General features: G+C 53.5%; 2 protein-coding genes across 2 annotated transcripts; both read right to left on the reverse strand.

Moving 5' to 3' along the window:
• Positions 1-1,037: 1,037 nt before the first annotated feature.
• On the reverse strand, positions 1,038-3,209 carry LOC142049693 (la-related protein 6-like). The gene is made up of 3 exons (XM_075077622.1): positions 3,043-3,209; positions 2,546-2,756; positions 1,038-2,021 (listed from the first exon to the last, which is right to left on the reverse strand). Exons 1-3 carry the CDS (start codon positions 3,207-3,209, stop codon positions 1,038-1,040), a joined length of 1,362 nt encoding a protein of 453 aa, XP_074933723.1.
• A 2,509-nt stretch (positions 3,210-5,718) lies between these two features.
• On the reverse strand, positions 5,719-24,338 carry LOC142049694 (DNA-binding protein RFX2-like). The gene is given in 12 exon segments (XM_075077623.1): positions 5,719-5,846; positions 16,161-16,214; positions 16,369-16,411; positions 18,536-18,689; positions 19,016-19,224; positions 19,610-19,759; positions 20,417-20,514; positions 20,993-21,144; positions 23,216-23,328; positions 23,652-23,674; positions 23,677-23,814; positions 24,254-24,338. Coding segments are annotated over 12 exon segments (1,347 nt in total).

Below are 24,338 nucleotides of genomic sequence, written 5' to 3' on the forward strand. Positions count from 1 at the left end.
CACCAAGACACAGCCAGGGCCGACTCAGTGCCCACAGGGCAGGCAATGGCAGGGGGGACAGCACGGACACAGGCTTCCCCGGGCAAAGCAGTCCTTTGGTGGCGGAGCCACGACAGACAGCTCCTTGCAGGACTCACGGACACAGCCCCACGCAGAAAGCAGCACGGGGCCCCTGGGACAGGGACACAGCTCGGGGGCTGGGGAGGGCACAGACATGCCCCAACAAGGCCTGCAAGGCCTCTGTCTTGAGCACGACCAGCGTCCCCTCCAGCAGGGACAGGGCTCACTGCAAAGGCCCTCAAAGCCAATCAAGACAATCACACCCTTCCTCAGGCCCACCTCACTCAGCCCCAGAGACCGGCTTTGCCTCCCTCACCCCCCAAAATAACCCAAATCACCCCCAGAATGGCGAGGGAGGGAGCTGCAGGCCAGCCAGGGAACCCCCTCCCCTTCTCTGCCTCCACTGTGGGCAGCCGCAACACTAAATAGGATGGGGGGTGGGGGTGAGAGGGGTTGGAAATAATTAAAAAAAAATAACTCACTGCAGCAGCCAGAAAGTGCCTGGAAGTTTCACCCCTCTTTATTGCCTATTTCCCATCCGAGATCCACAACGTGGGCCAGGGCAGCCAACGACGACTTCGGGGAGCCACCTCAGCTTTGCGGGTGGGGCTTGCAGAAGGTGCGGGGTGAGGTCCCGTCAGAGCAGCCCCCAGCACCGGCGGTCGTAGGGGATAAGCCCCTTCCTTTGAGCAGTCTCAGTGACGCCGCTGGGGTGCTGGGAGACCCTCTGGAGCCTGCACAGGCGCGCTCTCGGTGCCACCAGCATGGTATGGTGCAGCTCCCGGGGTCGCTGCTGCTCAGCATCTCGTCTCACATGCTGACCTGCTCCGAGCATTGTCATCAACCGATAACTACCGTCCCCTGCACCAGCTGCACCACCACTGCCCGCAGCTCTCAGGGCCCACACAGAGTTATTGTGCTCGAGTGAAGTGGAAAAGAAAAAAAGAAAAATCCCCAAACGCAAAGGTCAAAGAGCCTCAGTGCTGGAGGGTGAGCTTTCCTCTCCCCATGCTGCTGCTGAAGCCCTTGGTGCCATCAGGGCCATTGGGCAGGCGAAGCACCCCACCCCGCAGGCCAAGGGGCTCAGGCACCCGATTTCCTGCCAGGGAATTTCTGGGAGGAGGTGTGGCATGCAGAGCAGGCCTGCTGCCCCTGGGTGCCCAGGTATCCACCCCGCTCCCCCAGCCGCAGCCGTGGGGCCACTCCGTGCTGGAGCAGAAGCCGTGGCAGCCACCGGTGCCCAAGCCCATCCCGAGTGGGGGGAACACTTTCCTGGTGAGGAGCGATCTTGTAAAGGTGTTGCTAAAGTCCCTGGGCTGGAAGGTGCTGCATAGGCAGGTGGGTGCTGAGGGTTCCGTGTTCAGGAGCAGGGACGGTGACACTGGAGCATTGCCTGACTCCGGAGAGCGGTAGAGCAGGGAGCCCCCAATGCCATCGGGGAAGGTCGTGGCCGCCGCCTGCGCCTTCCAATCCCACTGGTGGCCCAGCTTCTTCGCCACCTCCCTCTTGTTCTGAGGTTCCTTCTTGGAGACCTTCCAGCAGAGCCAGACCACCCTGATGCTCTCACCGCACTGGTGGCTTCGGCAGCCGAGGTGCTCAAAGGCCCTGCGGGCGCTCCCCAGCCTATCGTACTCCACCAGGGCACAGCGCTTTCTCAGCAGCTCGGGGAAGAGCGACGTGTATTTCCGCACATCCGAGGGCAGCTTGCGGCCCGGCTGCAGGATGCGGATGGATACAATGGCACCATAGGGGCTGAACATACTCACGATGGTCTCGATGAAGTTATTCTGGATCGGCAGCAGCTCCCAGGCCAGCAGCAGTTTGCTGGGGGAGAAGCTCCGCAGGGACTCGGAAAGGGGGACCCGCCGCCTCACTTTGGTGCCCTCCTTGTTCACTTCCAGCAGCTCCGAGAACTGCAGGGCGTAGAGTGTGAGCCGCCAGTCACGCGTCAGGTATTTCACCTGTGGGAGAAAGGGAGCCACTGCGTCCCCATGAGCGTCCCCAGGCAGGGACCACCCTCAATCCATCATCCAGGCACGCTGAAGTCACGGCAAGGCACCATCCCCCTTTCACATGAGCAGATGCGGGTCTGCAGCGGGTGGTCTCCAGTGCCCCCTGGATTGCAGCAACAAGCTGCTGCTTCCCAGTACCTCACACCAGCAGCACTTCACTGCGCTTTTTCGGTTAAGGGATGGTCTCTCCCAAAGCAGCGCGGGGGGACAACGGGCAGAAGAGGCAAATCCAGCACTGAGGAGTGTTCACTGCTTCCCCAGCCACCCTCCCTGGTTGCAGAACTGCTGCAGCACATCGAGGGCAGGGAGCAGAGCCCAGCTCTGCACCACCAGCACTTCCCTGGGACACAGACAGCCTGAGGGGAGCCTGGACCTCCCCACACACCCCACCAGAGACACACAGAGCACACCCAGACACCCTCCACCCAAAGGCCCTTTCCCACCCCGGCTGGCAGGTGCCATGGGCTGCCTACCTCCTTGAAGGACGTCAGCAGTTTGATGCTGACGAAGCCCATCTTGTTGTTTTGGACACGTTTCAGAAGGAAAGCATCCTTGGACAGGTTCTCATCAGAAAAGTAGAACTCCACCTGGGACACAATTCTCCGGACCAGCTGCGGGTCGGGGGCGGAGGAGCTGCAGTCCAACAGATCAGCCCCACAGACATCGCTTTCATCAGAGAAGCTCCTGGCAGAGCAGCAGAGACAGGGGTGTGAGCTGGTGGCCTTTGGGACGCACAGCACTGCCTGGTCTCAGCTACAACAGTGCAGATGGCAGAGACACCGCAGAGACCCAGGGCCATCAGCTACAGGGGAGCGACGCCAGCCTGCACCCCGCGTGCCTCCCGATGCTGGGAGCACCAATGCCAGACCGTGAACCCCAATCCATCCCCGACAATGGACGCATTCCCCTGGGGACAAACACGAGGCAAGAGCAGGGCTCAGCCCCCGCACGCGTCCCAGCGGACACATACCCATTGAAGCTATTTAAGAAGTCCTCCTCTCTGATCAGGGCGAGCGAGCGGCTCTGCGGTGGAAGGAGATGCCGCGCCGGGAAGGAACTCCTTTGTTCCAGCTGAGGGGTGCTGCAGCTGGGCTGGGAAGCGAGCCCTGAGGCCACCCCGGAACTACCTGATGACATTGTCCTTCACCTGGGACATTACAAAGGAGAAGCACAGTGGTAGGAGGCTTCCCAACTGCAGCCAGCCCCAGGGCAGAGCCCTGCTCTGGGCTGCAGCCCCCAGCCCAGGGATGGGGGAGCAGAGGCAGCTCGTTGCTGTGCCCTTACCTGCTTAGCAGTGCTGAGAAAGGCAGAAAGAGCTGGCTTTACCTCCTAGAGACCTGCAAGCAGCAGGCCCCAAACCTCCCCTCCTCCAAACTAAGGCTCCTAAAAGACAAAGTGAACTGAAGAAAGGTAAAGCCCTTAGAGCACCCAAGCTGCTGGCTTATAAAGGCAGCCACTCAGAATGAGCTGCAGCAGGCAGTTATGGGCCTGCCCCCTCTGAGACCCAGCAGGCTCCAGGTGAAACCTGTCTGCTGGTTAAACAGCCCCAGCTCAGCCCCGGGAGCAGCCATGATTGCTAAGCCAGGCCAGGTAGGCAGGGGAGGGGCAGAGCCACTGGCACTGGTACCGGTACCCAGTGGTGCCCGGTGGTGCCCAGCAGGGTGGTGAACTGCTGCCATGAGGCATCTTGATCTGTGCCTCAGTTTCTGTGTCTTGTGCAGAGGCAGTAAGAGTGACCTGGAGGTGGAAGGAGGGTTGAGTCCAGGGCACTCTTTGGGCTCCTGGTGCTGCCAGAGTGACAGGCAAAGGTCTTTCTTCCTGCAGCGCTATTCCTCATCCCAAGGAGAGGGAGCAGAAGAGCCCCAAGAATGGGCTGAAGCCCAGGGAAGGGCACAGGCCCCCTGGGAGGGGGTGACACTGTGGGGCAGGACGGCCCATAGCTTCAGTATGAGATGGGGAAGGAGGTGCGGGATGAAGCTCATCCTTGATGCTTGACCTGCCACCATGGGCAGCGTGGAGATGGGGACATGGCTGTCAGAGCAGCGGGGGCTTGGGCAGGCAGGGCAGACGTGCCAGGGCATGGTGGGCTGCCCAGGCGGCCGAGAACGGGAGCTGCCCATCTGTGCAGGCATGGGGTTTAGCCGATGTTGCTCTGTGCGCTGTGGCCACAAGGACCAGCCAAGGGCTCGCCACGCGTCCACCCTGAGCTCTCAGAACCACCTGTCACCAGACTGTCAGCACCTCCCATGCGGGCAGCCTGGTCCCCGGCTGCAGCACTGCAGTCTCCCCTGCCCAAACACCCTGCCCCAGCCATGCAGGGCTGCTGCCGATGAATCCCTGGGCTGTGCCGCACTCTCCAGCTCAAAGCTCGTCCTTCTGGGATGAGTCCCGGGGACCGGCAATGCCGAACCTCTTCTGGGGTGTCACAAGCCCCCCGTTTTCCCTGGGGGCGGTGCACTTGCTGTCACCCCCGTACCACCTCCTGCCACTCTCTGCTGGTTGGGAAGCGTGTGTCGGTGAGATGGTGGGTGGAAGAGAATGTCCTGGGGTGAGAGGTGGCCTGCCTGGCAGGGGAGCTGCCAACAGCCACGGTCCCTGAAGGGTGGTGGCACTTGGTGGCAGGGGACAACGAGGGCACACCTCACCTGAACTTGCAAAGGGTGGCAGGACACTACAGGGCCGAACTCCACCCCCCCCATCTACGTTGCCTCTAGACTGGAAGTACCTGCTGCTGCCAACCAGCCTTTGCCCACGCGCGGGCACGGCCTGTCCCCGGCAGGCAGCAAGGGGCCGCGCAGGCAGCCCCGCTTCCCCCGCCCTTCGCTGGGGTCCCATTGCCGAGCCCGGCAGCTCCCCGGCCTGCCAGCCCAGCCCCGCAGCAACGCTCGCGCCGGAGTCTCTGCAGGGATTTGCCCCCCGGGGAGGGGCGATGGAGCCAGCAGCGAGCCGAACGGGGCCGTGGGCGCCTTCTAACGGCAGCATTCTGAGCTGCGCTTCGCTTTCCACCTGCAGCCGGGTACGCTCGGGGTCAGGAGGGGCTGCTCTGCTCCCCAGGGGGAAATAAGGCCCTCGTTCCCGCCCTGAGAGCTGGTATCCGAAGGAAGGTTCAGGCTGGTCCAGCCGTCCCCGCAAGACGGGATAATCCAGAGGGGGAGTGAAGCGAGCAAGGACACAGAGGGAGAGGCTGACGGTAAAGCTTCCCCTTCCCAAGGGGAGAGAGCAGGAATGACCTGTCAGCCGGCACACCCCTGTCTCGCTTCTCCCATCCTCCACACCTAGTCTGGAAGCATAATTAGAAAATGCTTCTTGTGGCCCCGTGCAGAGCAGCAGCCTGACCTTTCAGACGCTTCTCCCCTCCGTGAACTTTGGTGTAACGGGCATATTACCCCTGCAAACCGGCCGCTCTGCTGTGGTGACTCTGCCTCCCTGCAGACACCGGATCCCTGGCCAAAAGTGCTTTAACTGGACTGCAGTGGGCAGATCCTGCACCTCCCCCGGACACTGTAAGGCTGCAGCATCTGCCTGACACCTCCTTTCAGTGACTAAAGAAGAAATGGGACCACAACAATTCTTGTACAGGCCTGAGCATTTGATACGTGTTTATTGCTCTTCCCAGCTAAAGCTGGGAATTTTGTGCATGTCGGGTTTAGGTGGTTATCCAAGCTCCTTGCACGGTGCTGCAGAGCTCCAGAGCATCTCGTTTGCCCGTCCGTGGTAAGCAGAAGGTCACCGGGTTTGGTCGGTAGCGGCTGCAAGGAAGAGCCAATGCGCCAGCTGAAGTTAAGATCACGCTCAGTGGGAGCAGGGGAGTTTAAGACTTGATTGCTCCGTTGTTTTTTTAGACCATCTGATCTCATTGGCAGGATCTGAAGTGCAGACTCTGACCCAGGGCGTATTCCTAGTCGTTATTTACAAATATATCCAGCTTTCTCACTTGTCTCCTGCTGCTTCGATATGAGACATTTACAGACAAACATCACCCCGACAGACAACAGCACGGGACAGTAAGAGGGAAAGATGTGCCACTACACACACCTTCTTTTCCCTTTCCACTAGCAATATTTTTCCAAGTGCCACAGCTACCTTAGTACCATTCCGAACGAGCAAATAATATATTTGGATAGAATATGCTCTGCTATGAAAATGTACATGGGACCCCTGGAAAAGCTCACATCAAACACTTCATCACGCTCACAACGTCACCTCCAACGGGAGAGTAAGTCAGGCCAAGCAGTGTGGTGACAAAGGCTCCTTAGCTGTCTCCCAAGAGGTGAGACAAGAGAGTAAACACCTTGTAGCTGTACGCTTCTACGGGAGAACTTGTCTTGGGCCACATATCTCCGGGACACAGGGCTCTACCCACCCTGGGGGCAGTGATGCACAGACATCAATATGATGGATACAAAATGTCCGTTTATTTGGCTGCGTCACACGCTTATATAGCTCTTGCGCTTCCTGTTCCTGCCACTCCTATGGGGAGGAGTCTATCTTTCCGTCACATCCCGTGATCTTCCGGTCGCCGATCCCTGTCTATTCCCCTACATCTCCCCCTACCCATGCTATGAAAAATTCTACAAATCTACTTGCGTAAGCGGATACATATTGTGGTCAGGTCTATCTATATTCATGTAACTCTCGCAGGCGCTCTCTGATTTGTCTTATAACACAGCATAACAATGACAGCCCACAAGTAACCATGGTTACTACACACAACAAGATCCCCCCAATTATTACTATCCAATCCCAGTTCATATCTCTCTTTTGCCGCCCTTTCCCAGTGTCGCTCTCTTTGCAATAGTGCTTGCAGTCTCGTCAAGGAGCTCATTTCTTTTCCCAATGGTACGGCTAGCATGAGGATCCATGTCAGCAGACCCTGCAAAGAGACAACTCAGAGAGGGATTATTCATTGTACATCCTTGCACAGTTCTGCTTTCACACACTTTGCAGGCACCCACTCTATGCACCCTTCATTCTCAACCGCAGCGTAGCCCCTCCCCAGGCATCTCAGTTTCCATCCTCTCTCCCATTGCTCACTGCCCGGGAACCTTACTCGTACCTGCGGATAGCGCTCGCCTGCTTGAGCTTTGCCAAAGTGCTTCTCCACTGCTGTAACTTGCTCCTGCCCGCGTATAAAATGATTAAGCGAATATAATGCACGCATTAAAATAGTTTGCTGAGCTGCTACGGGTATAGCTCCCTTATACCCCTCCCCAAGCTGTATTATTTTTGCTTTCAAGGTGTGATGAGCGCGTTCTACTATTGCCTGCCCTGTGCTATTGTAAGCAATGCCGTGTTTTAATACAATATTCCAAGCTTTACACCATTCTTGGGTACTTCGAGCCCGAAAGCATGGTCCATTATCTGTTTTTATCTCGGTGGGCTTTCCAAGCCACGCCATTACCGTGGTCCAATGCGCAGCCAACTGCGTTGCGGTCTGCTTCCGATGTCGAGTAGCCATGATGACTCCACTATATGTATCAATTGTAATTGCCAGGTGCCGTCCGGGGGCCAACTGTGGACATTCAGTAAAGTCAGTCTGCCAGATAGCATTTGCTTCCAGTCCTCGAGGGTTGACTCCTGCCTCCCACAATGGCGAGTGCTGACAGTAAGGACAGGTGGCTACTACTTCTCTTGCTGCTCTTATTGAGATGCCACACTCCTTTGCCAAGGCTTTAGCACCCAGGTGCAGTTGGTCATGCAGTTTCTTTGCCTCCGTCAATGTCCAGGCTCCCGCGGCTGCCTCATCAGCCATGCGATTCCCCTCAATCAGTGGTCCAGGCCCCGTCTGATGACTGCGAATGTGAATTACTGTCACAGTTGCTCCTCGCTGCGATAAAGCAACCTCTAGCATCAAGGCAATTTCCGTGTGTGGTACACCCTCTCGTTTCATGGACATGACTAATTTATACACGTATAAGGAGTCCATGCACACATTTATATGCCGATCTATATCCTTTCGCAGGGCCATCCCTAGCGCTTTCACCTCCAGCCACTGCACACTTTTACCCCGCTCCTCATATGTCTGGCGCATCCACTATTCCCTTCTTTCCACACTACCGCCGCTCTGTTCGTCTTCGAGGAAGCGTCTGTGAAATATGTTGGTCCTGGGTGAGGGGTATCCAAAACTCTACTATCCACACTTAAATCCACCACTTTGGCTGTGTCGGCTCACCTCTGTACCGTGCCTGTGACGATTTTCCCTGGGTACGAGTATACTGCCAATTGTATATCCTCTTCACTCTCTACCACCTTCCGCCATTTGTCCCCATTCCACGGCACTGTGAGCTTATCTGGCTCCTTCCCAAAGATTCCCTTGCTTTCCCGTCACAGACGCCAAATCATTCCCCCAGCTACCTTGACTTTTGTGGAGAATGCATCCTTGGGAACCTTCTGATATATCCATCGCAGTGGTTTTTCTTCCCCTGCCCGTATTTGATATAGCAATCCTAATCCTCCACCGGCGGTCAGAATCCAACCTGTGATTAATTCCTCCTGGGGGTCCCACCGCCATACTCCTTCCTTTTGCATTCGACGTTCTATCATCTGCAACTGCTGGACTGCCTCAGTGTCTAAACTCCTGGGCTCCCATGGGTCGGTCCCTTTCAGCAACGCATAGAAAGGTTGCATCTCCTCACCGGTGACGCGCACGAATGTCCGCAACCACTGCAGTGCTCCTACCAGCTTCTGTACATCGTGTAAATTTTTAACCCTAGGTGTAAGTTTAATAGGCTGAGCTTGTATGCAATCCCCTTGTATTCTAGCACCCAGAAATCCACACACTGGTCCTCGCTGTACCTTTGCCTCAGCTGCCTTGAGGCCCTGTCTCTCAAGGCCCCTTTGGGTGTCTGAAAAGACTTGTTCACACAACGCCTCGGTGGGTGCAGCTATGAGGACGTCATCCATGTAGTGGATCATGTAGATTCTCTCCTGATACTGTTGCCTTACTTGCTGCAATGCAGAAGCCACATACCTCTGGCAGATCGCTGGAGAATTTTTCATCCCCTGCGGAAGTACTGTCCACTGCCATCTACTACCTGGTTCTGCGCGGTTCACCGCAGGCAGAGTAAAGGCAAATCTCTTTCTATCATCTGGATGTAGCGGAATGCTGAAGAAGCAGCCTTTGATATCTAAAACAATGACTCGCCATCCTTTTGGGACAGCACTCAAATCTGGTAGGCCAGGTTGGAGAGGCCCCATGTCCTCCATTTGCTGATTTACTGCTCTAAAGTCATGCAGCATCCTCCATTGGTTTTTATCTTTCTTTTTTACAGCAAATATAGGGGTGTTCCACGGGCTCATCGAGGGCTCTAGGTGCCCTGCTTCGTGCTCTCGTTTTACTATAGCTCTTACAGCCTCTATTTTCTCTGTTGTCAGGGGCCACTGCTCCACCCAGACGGGCTGTTCGGTTTTCCACACTAACTTGTGCTGACAAAGCCCCTCTGAGGCAGTGGCCCTTATGCTAAATTTTTCAACCCGATCCCCATCTGGGCAAGGGCGTCTCGCCCTAACAAGGGGCTTGCTACCCCATCTGCTCCTAGTATGGTCACTACGGCCGTGAGGAGCTTCCCTGCCTCCTCGTCCATGACTTCGAGTTTCACAGGGCAAGTACTAGTCCTCGTTTGTTGTTCTCCTCCTACCCCTATTATACGCTTTCCCATGGCAAGGGGCCAAGTTGGTGGCCACCGTTCGAGTGGCATCACTGTGACATCTGCCCCGGTATCCACTAACATTCCCGGGCATATCCGTGCCGGGCAACTCGGCTCTTGCGGGGTAATCATCACTGCTGCCATGGGTCTCTCGTCACAGCCTATGACCAAGGCCACGCGGGGGCTGTAACCTGCAAATCTTGCTGGTTCTGCTCCCCTGCCTGAAGGGTCACTCCCCCTTGGCCCGCTATGGTGGGCCAAGCTCCTGGCACTGGCACCATGATGGGGGCCATTTGACTCACAGGAGGCGTGAATCCCCCTCGCTTCGCCCTCCTTTGGCCGTTTCCCGGCTTTGTGGTTGGACAATCTCTTGCCAGGTGTCCTGGCTTCCCACACGCCCAGCACCTCCCTACTGGGCGCGCTCCTCCTCCATTATGTCCTCCCCTTTCCGCTAGCGGGCACCCAGCTTTAAAGTGCCCTTGCCGTCCACACAAGTGACATCTGGGCCCCACCCCGGCCGCTTGCACCAGCACCCTTTCTTCGCTTCCACAGTCAGGGTTCTGGCAGATGTGCGCTCCCACACCGCCATGCTGATTCAACGCCTCCTGGCATAAGACATGCCTGATGGTTTGACCCAATGAAGCCCCCACTGCCAGGGTGCGGAGGACATCTTGTGTCTACAGATTCGCTTGACTTGGGAGGCAATCCATAACGACTGCCTCCTTGGCTGCTGGTGGCAATTCTGATTCTATAATAGCCTTCTGCAACCTGTCACAAAACGTTGTAAATGGCTCTGCTAGTCCTTGCTGTATCTTTTGCCAAGGTTCTGCTTTTTTCTCATACCTGCCCACTTCGCTATACGCTCTGCGGGAACTCTCCGTTACCGCTTGCAGCTCCCTGCCCCTTAATTCTGCTGCTTGCAACTGCGGGGTTTCCAGTCCTTGACTTCTGCCAGTGAGCCGGTCAAGGGTGGTCCTTCTCAGCGGGTGGCCCGGAACTGCCGCCACTTGCTGTACGAGGGCATGGCAGGCACTGTGCATTGCCTCCTTCCAAAGTATGTACATTGTGGGAGCCAATATTGCTTTCGCCAACTGCTTAGCATCAGAGGGGGTCAACGGCGCTGCATGCGCAGCGTCCAGCAGCAATCCTACTCCTTCGTCTTTCACCCCTTTTCTCTAATTTCTCGCCATAAACTTCGCACTAGCTTGGCATCTATCGGCGTCCACTCCACCCCTCCTCCTGGAGCTAGTCGGACAGGGAAGATCCCGGGCATCTCTATCCTTACTCCATCGAGGCTACAATCTCTGGCTATCAGCCGCCAGTTAGGTAACTCGACTGACTGTCGCTGGGGCGCCCCCTTCATTAAGAGTCCTGTCTGCCGCCGAGTTACTTCCCCTAGTGCGCGCATAGCCTGCTGCAGCTGCCGCAGCACGTCCTCCGTGGACCCCTCCGGAGCTGCAGCACTCCGGACCTCCCCTTTTGGCGGTCCCTCTCCTCCCTCCTTCTGACTGGTCCTCCGAGTCCCTGCTGCCTTATGCCTCTTTTTTGCGCGCTGCAGGCAAGCTGCCCCCTCTTCCCACATGTGGGCATCGGTTTCTCCCCCAGTTTCTGATTCGCTGCTACTCGAGGTTGATCTATACCCCCCACTGTCCTCCCCTCCAGGCACCCCAATCCCCCTCCTCGTCCGACTCCCATCTCAAGGGTTGCCCCGGGAGCCAGTCTCGAGGGTTGGGCAGAGGGCGGTGCCGCTGCCGGCGCTGCTGCCGGTGATGATCATCTTTCTCCTTCCGCTCCGTCACTCCCGCTGCGTCCGCTGCCACGTCACCCTCCCCGCGCCTGTGCCAAATCGTACCAGGGGTATGCGGGGGGGGAGGCATTCCAAGGGTCCTGCTGGCTCAACAGGGAACACCGCCGCTTCCCGATCCACCTCTTTGGGAGCCTCAGACTGAGTCGCTGGCCAGGCTACTCCATCCAAACTCTCCCCTTCTTCCCCATCCCCCGCGATGCTTGCCCCTGTCTGCGTCCCCACTGCCCCTCCTGGGTCTATTTCCGGGCTACTGTCGCCTGTAGCACCGTGCAGGCACCGCCGCGCCTGCCGCCACGTCTCCTGATCATCCCGAGCTTTCAAGAGTAATCGGTGTATCTTTCCCCAGAGCTGTATGTACTGGGGTTTTCCCATCATAGCCCTTTCGGCTAACTCCTCTTTAATTCTCGCACAATTATCTTTATTAAATATGTCTGTGGGACTTCGTATGAGCCCCTGCGTAATCATCCATTGGATGGCCTTTGAGGTAGGCGCCTTCGATATCGAAGTACCATATTCCTTCCCCAATCCCTTCAGTACCTTTACGACTGTACCTATTACGTGCCCGCCATCCTGCGGCTACCTGTCCCACCCCTGCGTGCCTCAAGTTGTCATTTCCCCCCAGCGAACTTGCCATGCCGCCCCGCCGATCGCGTCGGGGTCACCACTTGTAGATGTACGCTTCTGTGGAAGAACTTATCTTGGGCCGCATATCTCCGGGACACAGGGCTCTACCCACCCTGGGGACAGTGATGCACAGACATCAATATGATGGATACAAAATGTCCGTTTATTTAGCTGCGTCACACGCTTATATAGCTCTTGCGCTTCCTGTTCCTGCCACTCCTATGGGGAGGAGTCTATCTTTCCGTCACATCCCGTGATCTTCCGGTCGCCGATCCCTGTCTATTCCCCTACAACACCTCAAGTGTATGTACACGGATGCACGCAGTCTAGGTAACAACAGGAGGAACTGGAGCTCCGTGCCCACTCAGAAGGGTACGACATCGTAGGAGTAAATGAAACATGGTGGGACACCTCAGACGACTGGGGCATCACAATGGACGGTTACAAGCTCTTTTGTAAAGATAGGCAAGGTAGACTAGGTGGAGGAGTTGCACTCTTGTCATGGTTTTAGGTGGGGTAGAGTTAATTTTCTTCACTCCAGCTGGTATAGTGCTGTGCTTTGGACTTAGCATGGAAAAAAAATGTTGAGACAACACGCAGATGTTTTGGGCTGTTGCTGGGTAGCGCTTGTACTAGTCAAGGACTTTTCTAGCCTCCCATGCTCTGCTGGGTGCACAAGAAGCCGGGAGGGGAGGGGGCACAGCTAAGAGAGCGGATTCAAACTGACCAAAGGGATATTCCATATCCTGTAACGTCATGCCCAGTATGTTAACTGGGAGGGGCTGGCCGGGGGAGGGAGGAAGCAATCGCGGCTCGGGGACGGGCAGCGTCGGTCGGCGGGTGGTGAGCGGTTGTATCGTTCGTGTTTCTGTGTTTTTTTTCCCTTTATTTTCCCTTTCCTTTCCTTTTCCATTTTATTATCTTAACATTATTGTCATTACTATCATAATCATTATAATTATTATTATTTTATTGTAATCCTTAAACTGTGCTTATCTCAACCCACAAGTGCTTTTGCTTGTCCAATTCTCTTCCCCATGCCACAGGGGTGGGGGGCAGTGAGCAAGCGGCTGGGTGGTGCTCAGTTGCCAGCTGAGGCTGAACCACGACAACTCTACATCAAGGAACACCTGGAATGTATCGAAGCCAACTATGGTGATAGTGGCTGCTCTATCGAATGCCTCTGGGTTAAAGTCAAAGGGGTCATATCCAAGCAGGACCTCACAGTGGGCTTCTGCTATCGACCTCCTAACCATGGTGACGAAGCCGACAAAGTGATACTTGGGGCACTAAAGCAAGCTTCTGGCCAACAGAGCCTGGTCCTGATGGGTGACTTCAACTACCCAGACATCTCCTGGAAGAACAATACGGCAGCTTGCATGCCATCTACCAAGTTCCTGGAGTGTATAGAGGACTCTTTCCTGATACAAATGATAGACGTGCCAACCAGGAAGGAGGCGCTGCCGGACTTGCTATTCACAAACCGGGAAAGCCTGCTTTGTAATATCTTGGTTAGTGACAGCCTTGGCTGCAGTGACCACAATATTGTGGAGTTTGGGATCCTGCTGAGTGTGCTGAAGGTCACCTCTAAGACAAGGGTTCTAGATTTTAGAAGAGCAAACTTCAGTGCGCTCAGGGCTCAACTCGGAGGGGTTCGATGGGAGGCTTCCATGGAATACAAAGGAGGTAGTGAGAGCTGGGAATTCTTCAAGAACTCCCTATTGGAAGCACAAAACCAGTTTATCCTCTACAAAGGAAGAGGAAGTAGGCAGAGCAAGAGGCCCCCATGGCTCAACCATGACCTCCTGGGTCTACTCAAATCCAGAAGGGAAGCACACCAGAAATGGAGAAGCGGAGGATTGTCCACAGAGAACTACAAGGGCATAGCCAGAGAGTGCAGAGACGCAGTCAGAAAAGCAAAAGCCCAGTTTGAATTGAAACTGGCTGTAGACATAAAAAATAACAAGAAAGGGTTCTTCAGACGTGTCAACCGCAAGCAGAAAAAGAAGGAAAACATAGGCCCATTGTTAAACGGAAAAGGAGAATCAATCACCAATGATGCAGAAAAGGCAGAGGTCCTCAACACCTTCTTCACCTCGGTCTTTACCAGCACTGCAGGGTCCCAGGCTTTGGGAACAAAATTGCCAATTGAACCAAACACCGACCCACCGTCGGTGAAGGAAGAGTTAGTATATGAACTACTAGAGGAGCTTGACCCCCACAAACCAATGGGCCCTGACAACATCCACCCGAGGGTGTTGAGAGAGCTTGCTGACATCATCGTAAAGCCGCTCTCCATAAGCTTTGAAGAAGTCAGGGAGAACGGTGGACGTCCCTGAGGACTGGAGGAAGGCAAATGTTACCCCTATCTACAAGAAGGGCTCGAGGGAGGATCCGGGTAACTGTAGGCCCATCCGCCTTACTTCAGTCCCTGGGAAAGTTATGGAACGAATCCTCCTGGGGGCCATCACAAGTCAATTGAAGCACGTGATTGGGAAAAGCCAACATGGCTTCACTAAAGGCAGATCGTGCTTGACTAACCTGGTGGCCTTCTATGACAAAGTGACTTGCCTGGTGGACATGGGGCGGGCGGTGGACATTGTCTACCTGGACTTCTCCAAGGCCTTTGATACGGTCCCCCATAGTCTCCTCCTGGAGAAATGGATGTGTTATGGGCTAGAGAAGCGGTCTGTGCAGTGGGTGGGGAACTGGCTGACAGGCCGCACCCAAAGGGTGGTGGTAAATAGCTCTTTCTCAAACTGGCAACCTGTCACTAGTGGAGTCCCCCAGGGATCGATATTGGGCCCAGTGTTATTCAACATCTTTATAAGTGATCTGGATACTGGCATCAAGAGTAGCCTGATGGAGTTTGCTGATGACACCAAGTTGAGTGGGGAAGCAGACATGCCAGAAGGGAGAGCTGCTCTGCAGGGAGATCTGGATAGGTGGGAGGAGTGGGCCAGCAAGAAGCTTACAAAGTTCAACAAGGAGAAGTGTAAGGTCATGCACCTGGGAAGACATAATCCGGGAGTGCAGCACAGACTGGGATCCACCTGGCTGGAGAGCAGCTCTGTGGAAAGGGACCTGGGGGTCCTGGTGGACAGAAAGCTCAACATGAGCCAACAGTGGCTGCTGTGGCCAAGAAGGCCAACAGGCTGCTGGGTTGCATCAAAAAGGGCATCGCCAGCAGAGATAAAGAAGTCATTATCCCACTCTACTCAGCGCTTGTCAGGCCACACCTGCGTACACACCTGTGTACAGTTCTGGTCCCCTCTATACAAAAAGGATGTGGACAGGCTGGAAGGGGTCCAGAGAAGGGCCACCAAGATGATCAGAGGACTGGGAAGCTGCCGTACGAGGATAGGCTGGGAGAACTGGGTTTGTTCAGCCTTGAGAAAAGGAGGCTCAGAGGGGATCTCATCCCCATGTACCAGTACTTAAGGGGTAGTTACAAAGAAGATGGAGACTCCCTTTTTACACGGAGTCCCATGGAGAGGACAAGGGGCAATGGACACAAATTGCTCTTGGGGAGATTCCGATTGGACACCAGAGGGAAATTTTTCACACTGAGGAGAGTCAACCATTGGAATAATCTCCCCAGGAAAGTGGTTGACTCGGCCACGTTGGACACTTCAAGAGTCGTCTGGACAGGGTGCTGGGCCGTCTTGTTTAGACTCTGCTCTTCCTAGAAAGGTTGGACTAGATGACCTCTGAGGTCTCTCCCAACCCCTGATTCTGTGATTCTGTGAATCTGTGATCATTAGAAATAATAATAAAAATAATAATAATAAAAGCTATTTATGACGCGGCCTTTATTCACAGAAAGATTTGGCCCAGGGCTTTGTTTTTGCAGTTTGGCTCGATGACAGATTCCCCCACCCACCTCTGCCCTGTAGTCCGCACCAGCCCAGACCCCCAGGACACAGAAAGGGAGAATAAAACCCTGCTGGGGCAGAAGCTCCACCAGCTCAGCCCCGCCGGAGCCACCATCACAATGTTTCACAAGCGCACCCCCCGTGCTCCGGGGGGCTGTGTCCACCTCGCTGCCCAGGTCACTCATGTCCTCTGTAAAGGACAGGTCTTGGCATGAGAATGGCGACCGGAGGGGAAGAGGTCCTTTCTCCTAACAGAGCAGGGTGGAGGAGCCAGCACGAGGTTCCCCCTCCCACAGTGATTCAACCTTGACCCAGCAGGATTCCCCTTGAGGGAGAGGAGGCACCTTTGTCCAGCGGTGTTGGAGACAGAGGTGTGAGGTCACCAAACTGAAAGACAAAGGCATTACAAGGTGAGTGAGGCTTATGGAGACCAGACCTGAAGCTGGCATCTGTTTCCAAGCAATTTTAACAAGCAGCCTAAGTGCTCCAGAGGAAGCACGAGCATCAGCAGTGCCGGCGGTGAAAAGCAGAAAGCAAAACCAACCACATATTTTGGGGAAAAGTCTGCCGCTGGCATTGAAGCCTCTGGGCAAACACCACACGCAACAATCCAAGGCAGGATGGAGCTGTGGAATGAAGGGAGAAATGTTTCTGTCTGCCATGTCAGGGCCAAGTGCTGCCACAGACTGAAGGATGGTGCCTTTTCTCCAGCCCTCTGCATCTCTCGGGCAGCTGCTCAGGCATGCCAGCTATTCCCCTCTCCTGGGGCTCTACCATCACTCCACCCTGTGCAACTCTGTGCAAAGCCTTCGCATTCGCGTCACGGAAGTGCTTTGCCTTGCAAGGCCGCCGTGTCAAGTGTAACCAGAGAGCTGGGGATATATTGGGTTCTGGAGACGTGTTGTCTCCCTCTGTGACGAGGTCTGAAACACTAAATTGCTATAACAGTAGTGTTGAAAAGTCATGCAAAGTTGGGCAGCGGAAGGCACTGAGGAGAGCAGGAGTTTAAAAGTGAGCGATGGAAATGGAAGGACACGATTCATCCTCTTTTGCTGGGAAGAATCAGCCTCGTCCTGGACAACAGAAATATTGCACGGGTTTAAAGAAGGCAAAACCTGATGGATGAAAGCCTGCCACAGCTAGGTCTTGCTGGAAGCCACTCTCTGCCTTTCATGTTCCTTGAATATCAATAAAGACAGAGGTTTTGCAGGGAATAGTGGGAACTTGCAGCACTGCTGACTTGGGGCAACAGCATGGGCCTAAAGGGGGTGGGGCTCAAGTGACAGGCAGGCAGTTGATTTGCCTGGCTCCCCTACATGAGCTCCAGGGAAGGAAGAAAACAGGTATGAGCTTCAAGGAGCAAATGAGATCAGTTTTAAACTAAGAGTAGTTGCTATATTGCTATCACAAGTTGATGAGGGCCTTTTAAATCTAGGCATTTTTCAGAGGGAAAGAGTAGAAGTGACCTCAGCTAGGCAGGACAGGACCTGCCTGCAAGCCAGGTGTGGGAAACTATAGGATTGAATCAACATGTGGGTCCCATGGTAAGTTGTTTGAGATAGAAAGCGGGCTGGAGGCTTATGGGCATGCGATGGAATTAGCTTGACTACAGACCCGGCATCAGACCCGCTGATGGAAAATTACAGAGAATCTGCAAGTCACCAGGAGGAGGAAGAAAGGCGAGGGATATCTCGGCCTTGAGAGCAAACGATAAACAAGAAAGGCGAGGGACATTTCGACCTTGAGAGCAAACGATAAACAAGAACAAGGAATTTTGGCACGAAGTGCAGAAATAGACTGTTCGTTAAGGAAGTGTCGCAACCCGTGAAGCTTGTTTACAAGAGCATATAAAAGCACTGCGACTTAAAAATAAAGCTGAAGCTTGCTCTATCACTCACATTGAGTTGGCTGCTTGCTTTCCTCGCTCGCCGTAAGCCAGGCACTGGATTTAGTGTCTGATTGGTTAAAAGAAATCTCCAGTCCATGCCCCACACACCCCCCAACACAAACAACCCACCGTTTCTCTTCTTCAAGTCAAAGACAGGGAGAGGGGCTGACTGTGCATGTAACTGGAGCTTGCAGAGGCCTGAGCAAGTTCCGTGAACGGTACCACCAAAAGCTGCAGGGAAAGGAACTTTTGGACCTTTCTTTGCTTGGTTTAGTTTTTTTGATGGGTCTTTGCCCTGGCAGGAATCCCGCCATCAGGGTTGGTGCCCACAGGTAATGGAGAGAAGTAGGGAGATCCTTTTCCTCCCTCCTCCAGGCCGCCAAAGGCCAGCTGATGCTCAACTGCCCCCAAACCCACCAGCTCAGCTATTAGCAAGCCAGGATGGAAGGGGCTCAAGGAGCTGGATTCTTGTGCCAGGCACGCAGAAAGCTCAGTACCTGCTTCGGCTATGATGGCTACAAAAACACGTTCAGGGCACAGCGCTGTTTGTGAAACACACGAGTTCCAACCTCTTAAAGAGCTGCTTAGTGTGGGTTTGTTTCTAGGGAATTAACAATTCTCACCTCTCCCATTCCAGCAGTCGGCCTCTCCCCTGTTGCCTGGGCAACACGGTGCTCTACCAGATAAACCACGGATTCATCGCAGAGCAGGCAAATCAGGTGGAAGGAACCAAAGCTGGCAGCACTGCGCAAGGGCAGGTCCCGGATCGCCATGGAGCTGGAACACGGCCGGGAAACAAAATATTTGGGATGCGTTTTATACGTGCGTCACGGCTGATGTGAATTCTTGACCCTGAAGGCACTGTGGGACACAGTGCTCTGTTCCTACCTCGAACCCAAGAGTATCAAAGCACTTTCAGAAATTAGTCCTATCCCCATCCTGAAAGGATACAGGAGACACAACGCTCCCTTCTGTACCAGGGCAGAGCAACAGTTAACCAGAGTTGCACGGGAGTAAAGAACTTGGCCTTGGCTTTCCAAGGAGCTATTGACGTGCCCTGAGCCCAATGCAGAAATATCTCCAAAGTGAGAAAGAAAATGTACCTATAGAAAGACCATTTCAGCAAGACCTGTCTGGCTGCCTTGGGGAAGCTGGGAGTACCCTCGTGATGCTTCAGGACTTGAGTAACAACATTATCCAGCCAGCTAGCCCACTGGTGCAGAGAACTCTGCTGCTGCAGAGTGAGCTTGAAATCCTGCTCCAGCTTCTGTACCATGCCTTCCTCGCACTGGCACACCCACGAGGCTTGCTCCTGCTCGGGAAGAAGGGCTGACAGTTACTCACGCCAAGCCTGCACGGTTGGTCCATCCCAACCTAGGAATTCAGCTGCATTTCTAGTAGACAAGGACCCCAGACCAGCTCTGAGCCATGTCTCCTCCGAGCTGCCCTGACCACAATATTATTATGAGAACTATATTTTTGTTGGTAGCACTGCTTCTTACAGAAGCTCCTTAGAACCTTCCCCACTACTCACAGTGAGATGGCAGACTTACCTGGGAAAGTAACACCCAAACCATTTAATTGTCCATTTAATTGCCTTTTAGTACTGGCAATAAGATGCTGGTTACCAGCAGACAACCTCATTAGAGACTCCCAGTTCTAGACAACACGACCGAGGAGCAGATACCGTAAGTTACCTGCACGTTGGTGAAGTCGACCCGATTGAGCTCGCCGAGCATCTGGTTTATCTGGGAAGTGTTCTGCAGCACCGCACGGGCGGCCTGAGCCAGGCGGTTCAGTGATGCGTAGCTCCGTAACGTCTGCGCAAAGGCACTCACTACCCCCACCTGCGACACAGCAACGCAGGGCTCCGCGAGCAGGAGGCCACGGGGCTGGACGGCAAACTCTTCTCAATGCTGAGCTCAAGCACACGGTGCGCATCAGCTGGGATCACCTGCACAGTCCCACCCACGCTGCTGCCCAAAGCATAGCCGAGTGCTCCAGAGCACCACTTTTGCACCACCTATCGTGTCTCGCAAACCAGCCTCTGCATTTCTTTTCTTTAAACTAAGAGGTTTCCTCACTCTGCCTCTAGCAGTGACTGGCAAGGTGAGAAGCGGCTGCAAGAATCCATGGCTTCAGGAGAGGGGCAGTAGGAGCCTGAGGTTCAATCTCTGCAACGCCATTCAGTCCAGGGGGTGTCCTGCAATTTTTAGTAGGACAGCTTCATGCCATGCAGAGATTTTCTTCCAGAAAGCTTATCTGCAATCCCGGGACATGGGAACAGCTCAATGGACAGAGCACCATCAGCCTCTGGTACAAAGGGATTGCCCTGCCTGTCCTCCCACTCCTTGCCGATTTGCGTTGATAGATATTCATTATATGGTGCTAGTCTGGAGTACATGTGGCCAAACCCCAGCAGTGATTTCCAGTCCCTGCGGAAAACTGCAACGCGCACACACTCAGTTCCTACCCCGGACCTGCCGCGTGCTCCCTCTGCTTACCTTGGCCTGGACAAGCTCGGGGGGAAGTTCACTCATTGCGTTCATCAGCCACCCTTCCAAACTCTTGGCAAAATTACCAATTGCTTGTGTAAGCGTGCCTGCAAAGAAGTCTGCAGAGTTAGAAAAGCTGCTCCATGTCATCTTGGGACACCACTTGCTAGCTGAGAGCTGCTGTGGAAAGCACAGCCGCTGATCTGGGTAGCTGTGAGCTCAACTTAGCGTCAGGGAAACCAGCTGGGTCCTTGACTCCGAGCCAACGTCAGGAGAAGTGATACGCAATCAACCAAACTTTAAAAAGCATGGGGATTTCCAGGGGCCACAAAGTACCATCGACGTAGAGCAACGCGGCAGGAGAACTTCTGCTGTTGCCATCGTATTTTAGCCTGCATTCAACCCAAAACCCTCTACTTCAGCTTTTACAATGGAAACCCTTGTGGCAAGCGGTAGCCAGACCGAGTGAGTCACGGATCGCTGCTTCTCACACGCAACATCCCGTGACTCAGCCCAGCGAGGAGCAGGAGCCGAGCTGGAGTTGGGACCACCCGTGTCCTCCCAGCCACGCCGCAGGATACTCACTGGGCTCCGGCCTGAGCACGTCTGGGATGAGAATCTCCACCAGGGCCTGGTACAGGATGTGATCACAGTCTCTCATCCGTTTGAGGATGGGTTCGTATTTGCACAGAGTGATCAGCTGATCTCCTGGGAGGGTCCCTTCGTGTTCTTTGTCGCTGTGGGAGGATGAGGAGGGAGGCAGCCTTAGCAGCAAGTTTGCCTTCAGGGCATTCACCCTTCCTCTTGATTTCTAACCCCGGTTTTCAACAGAAAAAAAAATCTATTCATGTTTCTTTCAAAGGGAAACATTTGATCGTTTGTACAAGTCTTTGCTGACTCTGCACGCGCCTCTCTGTCCACGGGGTCAGAGCCCTGGCCACAGCTTTCCCTCAAATCCCTAGCAACCAGTGCTTGGCCTTCGCTCCTTCCAGCTTTAGCTTGAGTTGCCTTTCACACACTCACGTTCATGTGCACCTGGGCATTGTACTTCACTACAGTCGTTTCGGCAAGCAAAGGCTTAGCTGGTTCTTCCTCATGGACCCAGCTCTTTCCAAAACCTTCACACTCTCTCCTCTGCCCTCAACCTCCACACCTGTAGCAGCGGGGACAAAATGTATGCGGCGAATGGTTTTTGAGCAGTTTAGGTGGTGTTGACAGATCCTACAAATGGTTTTGAGGTGTTTAACACCTTCAAATGCTGAAAGATTTCAGAAGGAAAAGGATTTTCTGTTTTGATGAGAACAGAGCATATTGTCTCTTAACTGAATGCGGTCAAACAAGCTGGCGTTATTTTCACTTTATTGGGGTACGGAAACTTGTTCTGCACGATTAAGGCGTAAGCTATTTGGTGAAACTGCAAGCAGAGAAAATGTAAGCCTTAAGCACTGCCAGAGCATCAAAGCAGAGCTGCTAAGACACTATGGCAGGAACTGGGAATTTGCCCTGGACTTTCCCCTTGCGTTACATCAAAACCATTAAAGCCAAGCCTTGGACACAGTATAAAGCGGCACTTACAGCCTCTGCCCGAGTGGTTTTTGTAAATGAACCCCACAAGCATACTCCTCGGACACTCACACAGAGAAACCAGCCACCAAGTACCTAAACTTTCTCTTAAGTGGAACCATATTCTGCACTTTATCATGCTTTCAGTTTGCCACTTGCATAATACTTTGGGTTTATATTTGTAGATAAATAAATCAGGGGGAGGGAGTGCTTTGTTTACCTGTCGCGATTATTGGCAGTGGTATGGAGAGGAATTAGAGTGCACAGCCTTAGCAAGAGAGGCTAGTTCAGACAGAGCCCTGCAGAAATGCTGCCTCCAGTATCCAGCGAGCCTCTCAGTACCTAGCACGGCTCTCTCTGTGGTGTTCAAATTTGCTTTGGAGATCTGCCCGTAAGTAAAAGAGATTTTGAAACAATTAAACCAAGGTACAGTGATTCGTTGTGGGAAGACATCCATTGGGTAACATCTACTGAGGACAACAGGGCCATATTCTACAGATTATTACGGGGTATTTGCTTATTACTCAAATTGTTCCCATTTTGCTTCTGAAAATGTCAGTATCAGAAGCCCTTATATAATCTGTAGAAGTGGACCGTTCAGACTTTTAATACGCATTTTAACAAGAAACCTTCACCTTTCCAATCTTCTCTGTTTGCACTTGTTTCCATCCCCGTCTCTCGGCAGCAGATTCCCAACGTGCAAACGATGACCAAAAGGCAGGAACAACAAGCCAGGCAGGAGTACCAAGATCAGAGCAGCTTCGCCTGCCATTACCTGCCTCAAAACATGGGGCACTTGAAAGATTTGGATAGCCATCCAAAGAAGTGAGTCGGTTGAGGTGTCACTAAAGCCTCCGAGTCCGAGATGTCACGGAGACCGAGACCTAATGACATGGGACCGTTACTGTCGGCTCCTGCTGGCCATTTACAAAAGCATCATCCCGTTCTCATCCGTCCAAACGCTCTCTGCGTTTCTGATCAGCACTTGTTACAGGAGGTATAAGGCACAGAGAGGTACCTAATCGGAGCAGATGCTTTCCTCAGAGGTCTGAGCTTTGGGCGGTCAGTACAATATTGAACACTTCTGACACTCCTTGTAACGCCTCTGCAGGGAAGTGAATACTTTCGACTCCTACAAAGCACTCAGAATGCCTAACGGGGCAGAAAAGGCTTCAGGCACTTTTAACAGATAAATTACCACCAAAAAAAGGATCATTCAAAAATAATCAAAGCACAGCAGTGTACCTGGATGGCAGGGCGGTGGAGCCATCGCTAGATGGTGTTTTAGGACTCCAGAAGGTTTGCCACAGTTTCTCAAGATAATGAAATTGAAGAGTCATTACAACATCCCAAGTCACCTAACAACAAAGAACGCAGCTCATTAGCTGCCCTCCTAGCACCTTGACACACAGTGTAGGCATAAATTTCATGTGCTGTCATTTAGATTTTATAATTTACAAGAAGACTAACAGAAAGGGCATTGTTTTAATAATCAACATAACATAAAACAGGTCCCACAATGAAAAAATAAGATAAAGCGCAATATTTCAGCTGTAATACCTAGCAAATCAAGCATTCCCTATTATATTCTAGCTTTTCCCAAGAGCAGGATACGAGATGAGCACATGAATTATCTCCCACATCAATTAATAAGGCAATTAAAATAATTCCATAGAATCACCTCACAGTGTCGACTGTAAAGAGCAGGATTCTCACATCATTCACGGTGACCCCTTCTTGTAAGAGGGTGTTACCTAGATCAGGGGCCGGGAACTCAGGAAAGACATGGGTTACATCCAGGGGAAAAAAAAATGGTGGGGAAAGATGGTGAGAGTTAGGCAGGACTCAGTGACGCCAGACTACTGGTGAGTGCAAGGCGCTGCTGTCTTTCCTGCTTCAGCTGGGGATGAAAAAGGAGAAATGAGGCCAATAATCTAGTGCTTTCCCCATTCACGCTGCTATGCTGGGCAAAAAGCAAACAATCGCAGCCTGCTTTATTTACTGTTGAAAGGAAACAAGAATACGTTGCCCTCATCTACTGCGCCTCCCATTACGTTTTCTCTGGAGCCTGAAAAATGTCTCTGTGGTAATTGGAGGGTACAATGGAAAATATAATTGGACAGAGACGTATCAGCAGCAGTTGTACTGCAGAGGAGGCTCAGAGCTGGCCAGGGTTTGGTGTCTCTGCTGGAGAGGACGGAGACACGTAGATCCACACAGCAAAGCCAGAGAGCCTGTCTCCTAAGAGAAGGTCCGTAGGGATCGTCTGCATCTGATACATACTGCAGCCTTTGCAATGCAGAGACTCGCTCTTCTCCCTCCGGCTGCCTGCCTTAGCAAGGCTCTTCAGGACCTCCACACCTTCCAT

The sequence above is a fragment of the Phalacrocorax aristotelis genome, chromosome W, assembly GCF_949628215.1.
Source record: "Phalacrocorax aristotelis chromosome W, bGulAri2.1, whole genome shotgun sequence".
Lineage (NCBI taxonomy): Eukaryota > Metazoa > Chordata > Aves > Suliformes > Phalacrocoracidae > Phalacrocorax > Phalacrocorax aristotelis.

What these genes read in the sequence shown, in the direction of transcription:
- LOC142049693 (XM_075077622.1), bottom strand. Translation starts at nt 3,209, where the DNA reads ATGTCATCAGGTAGTTCCGGGGTGGCCTCAGGGCTCGCTTCCCAGCCC. An exon ending in TTCTTAAATAGCTTCAATGG is followed by an intron (nt 2,757 to 3,042) that starts GTATGTGTCCGC and finishes CTGCTCTGCCAG; the next exon opens with GAGCTTCTCTGATGAAAGCG. An exon ending in TGCTGACGTCCTTCAAGGAG is followed by an intron (nt 2,022 to 2,545) that starts GTAGGCAGCCCA and finishes TTTCTCCCACAG; the next exon opens with GTGAAATACCTGACGCGTGA.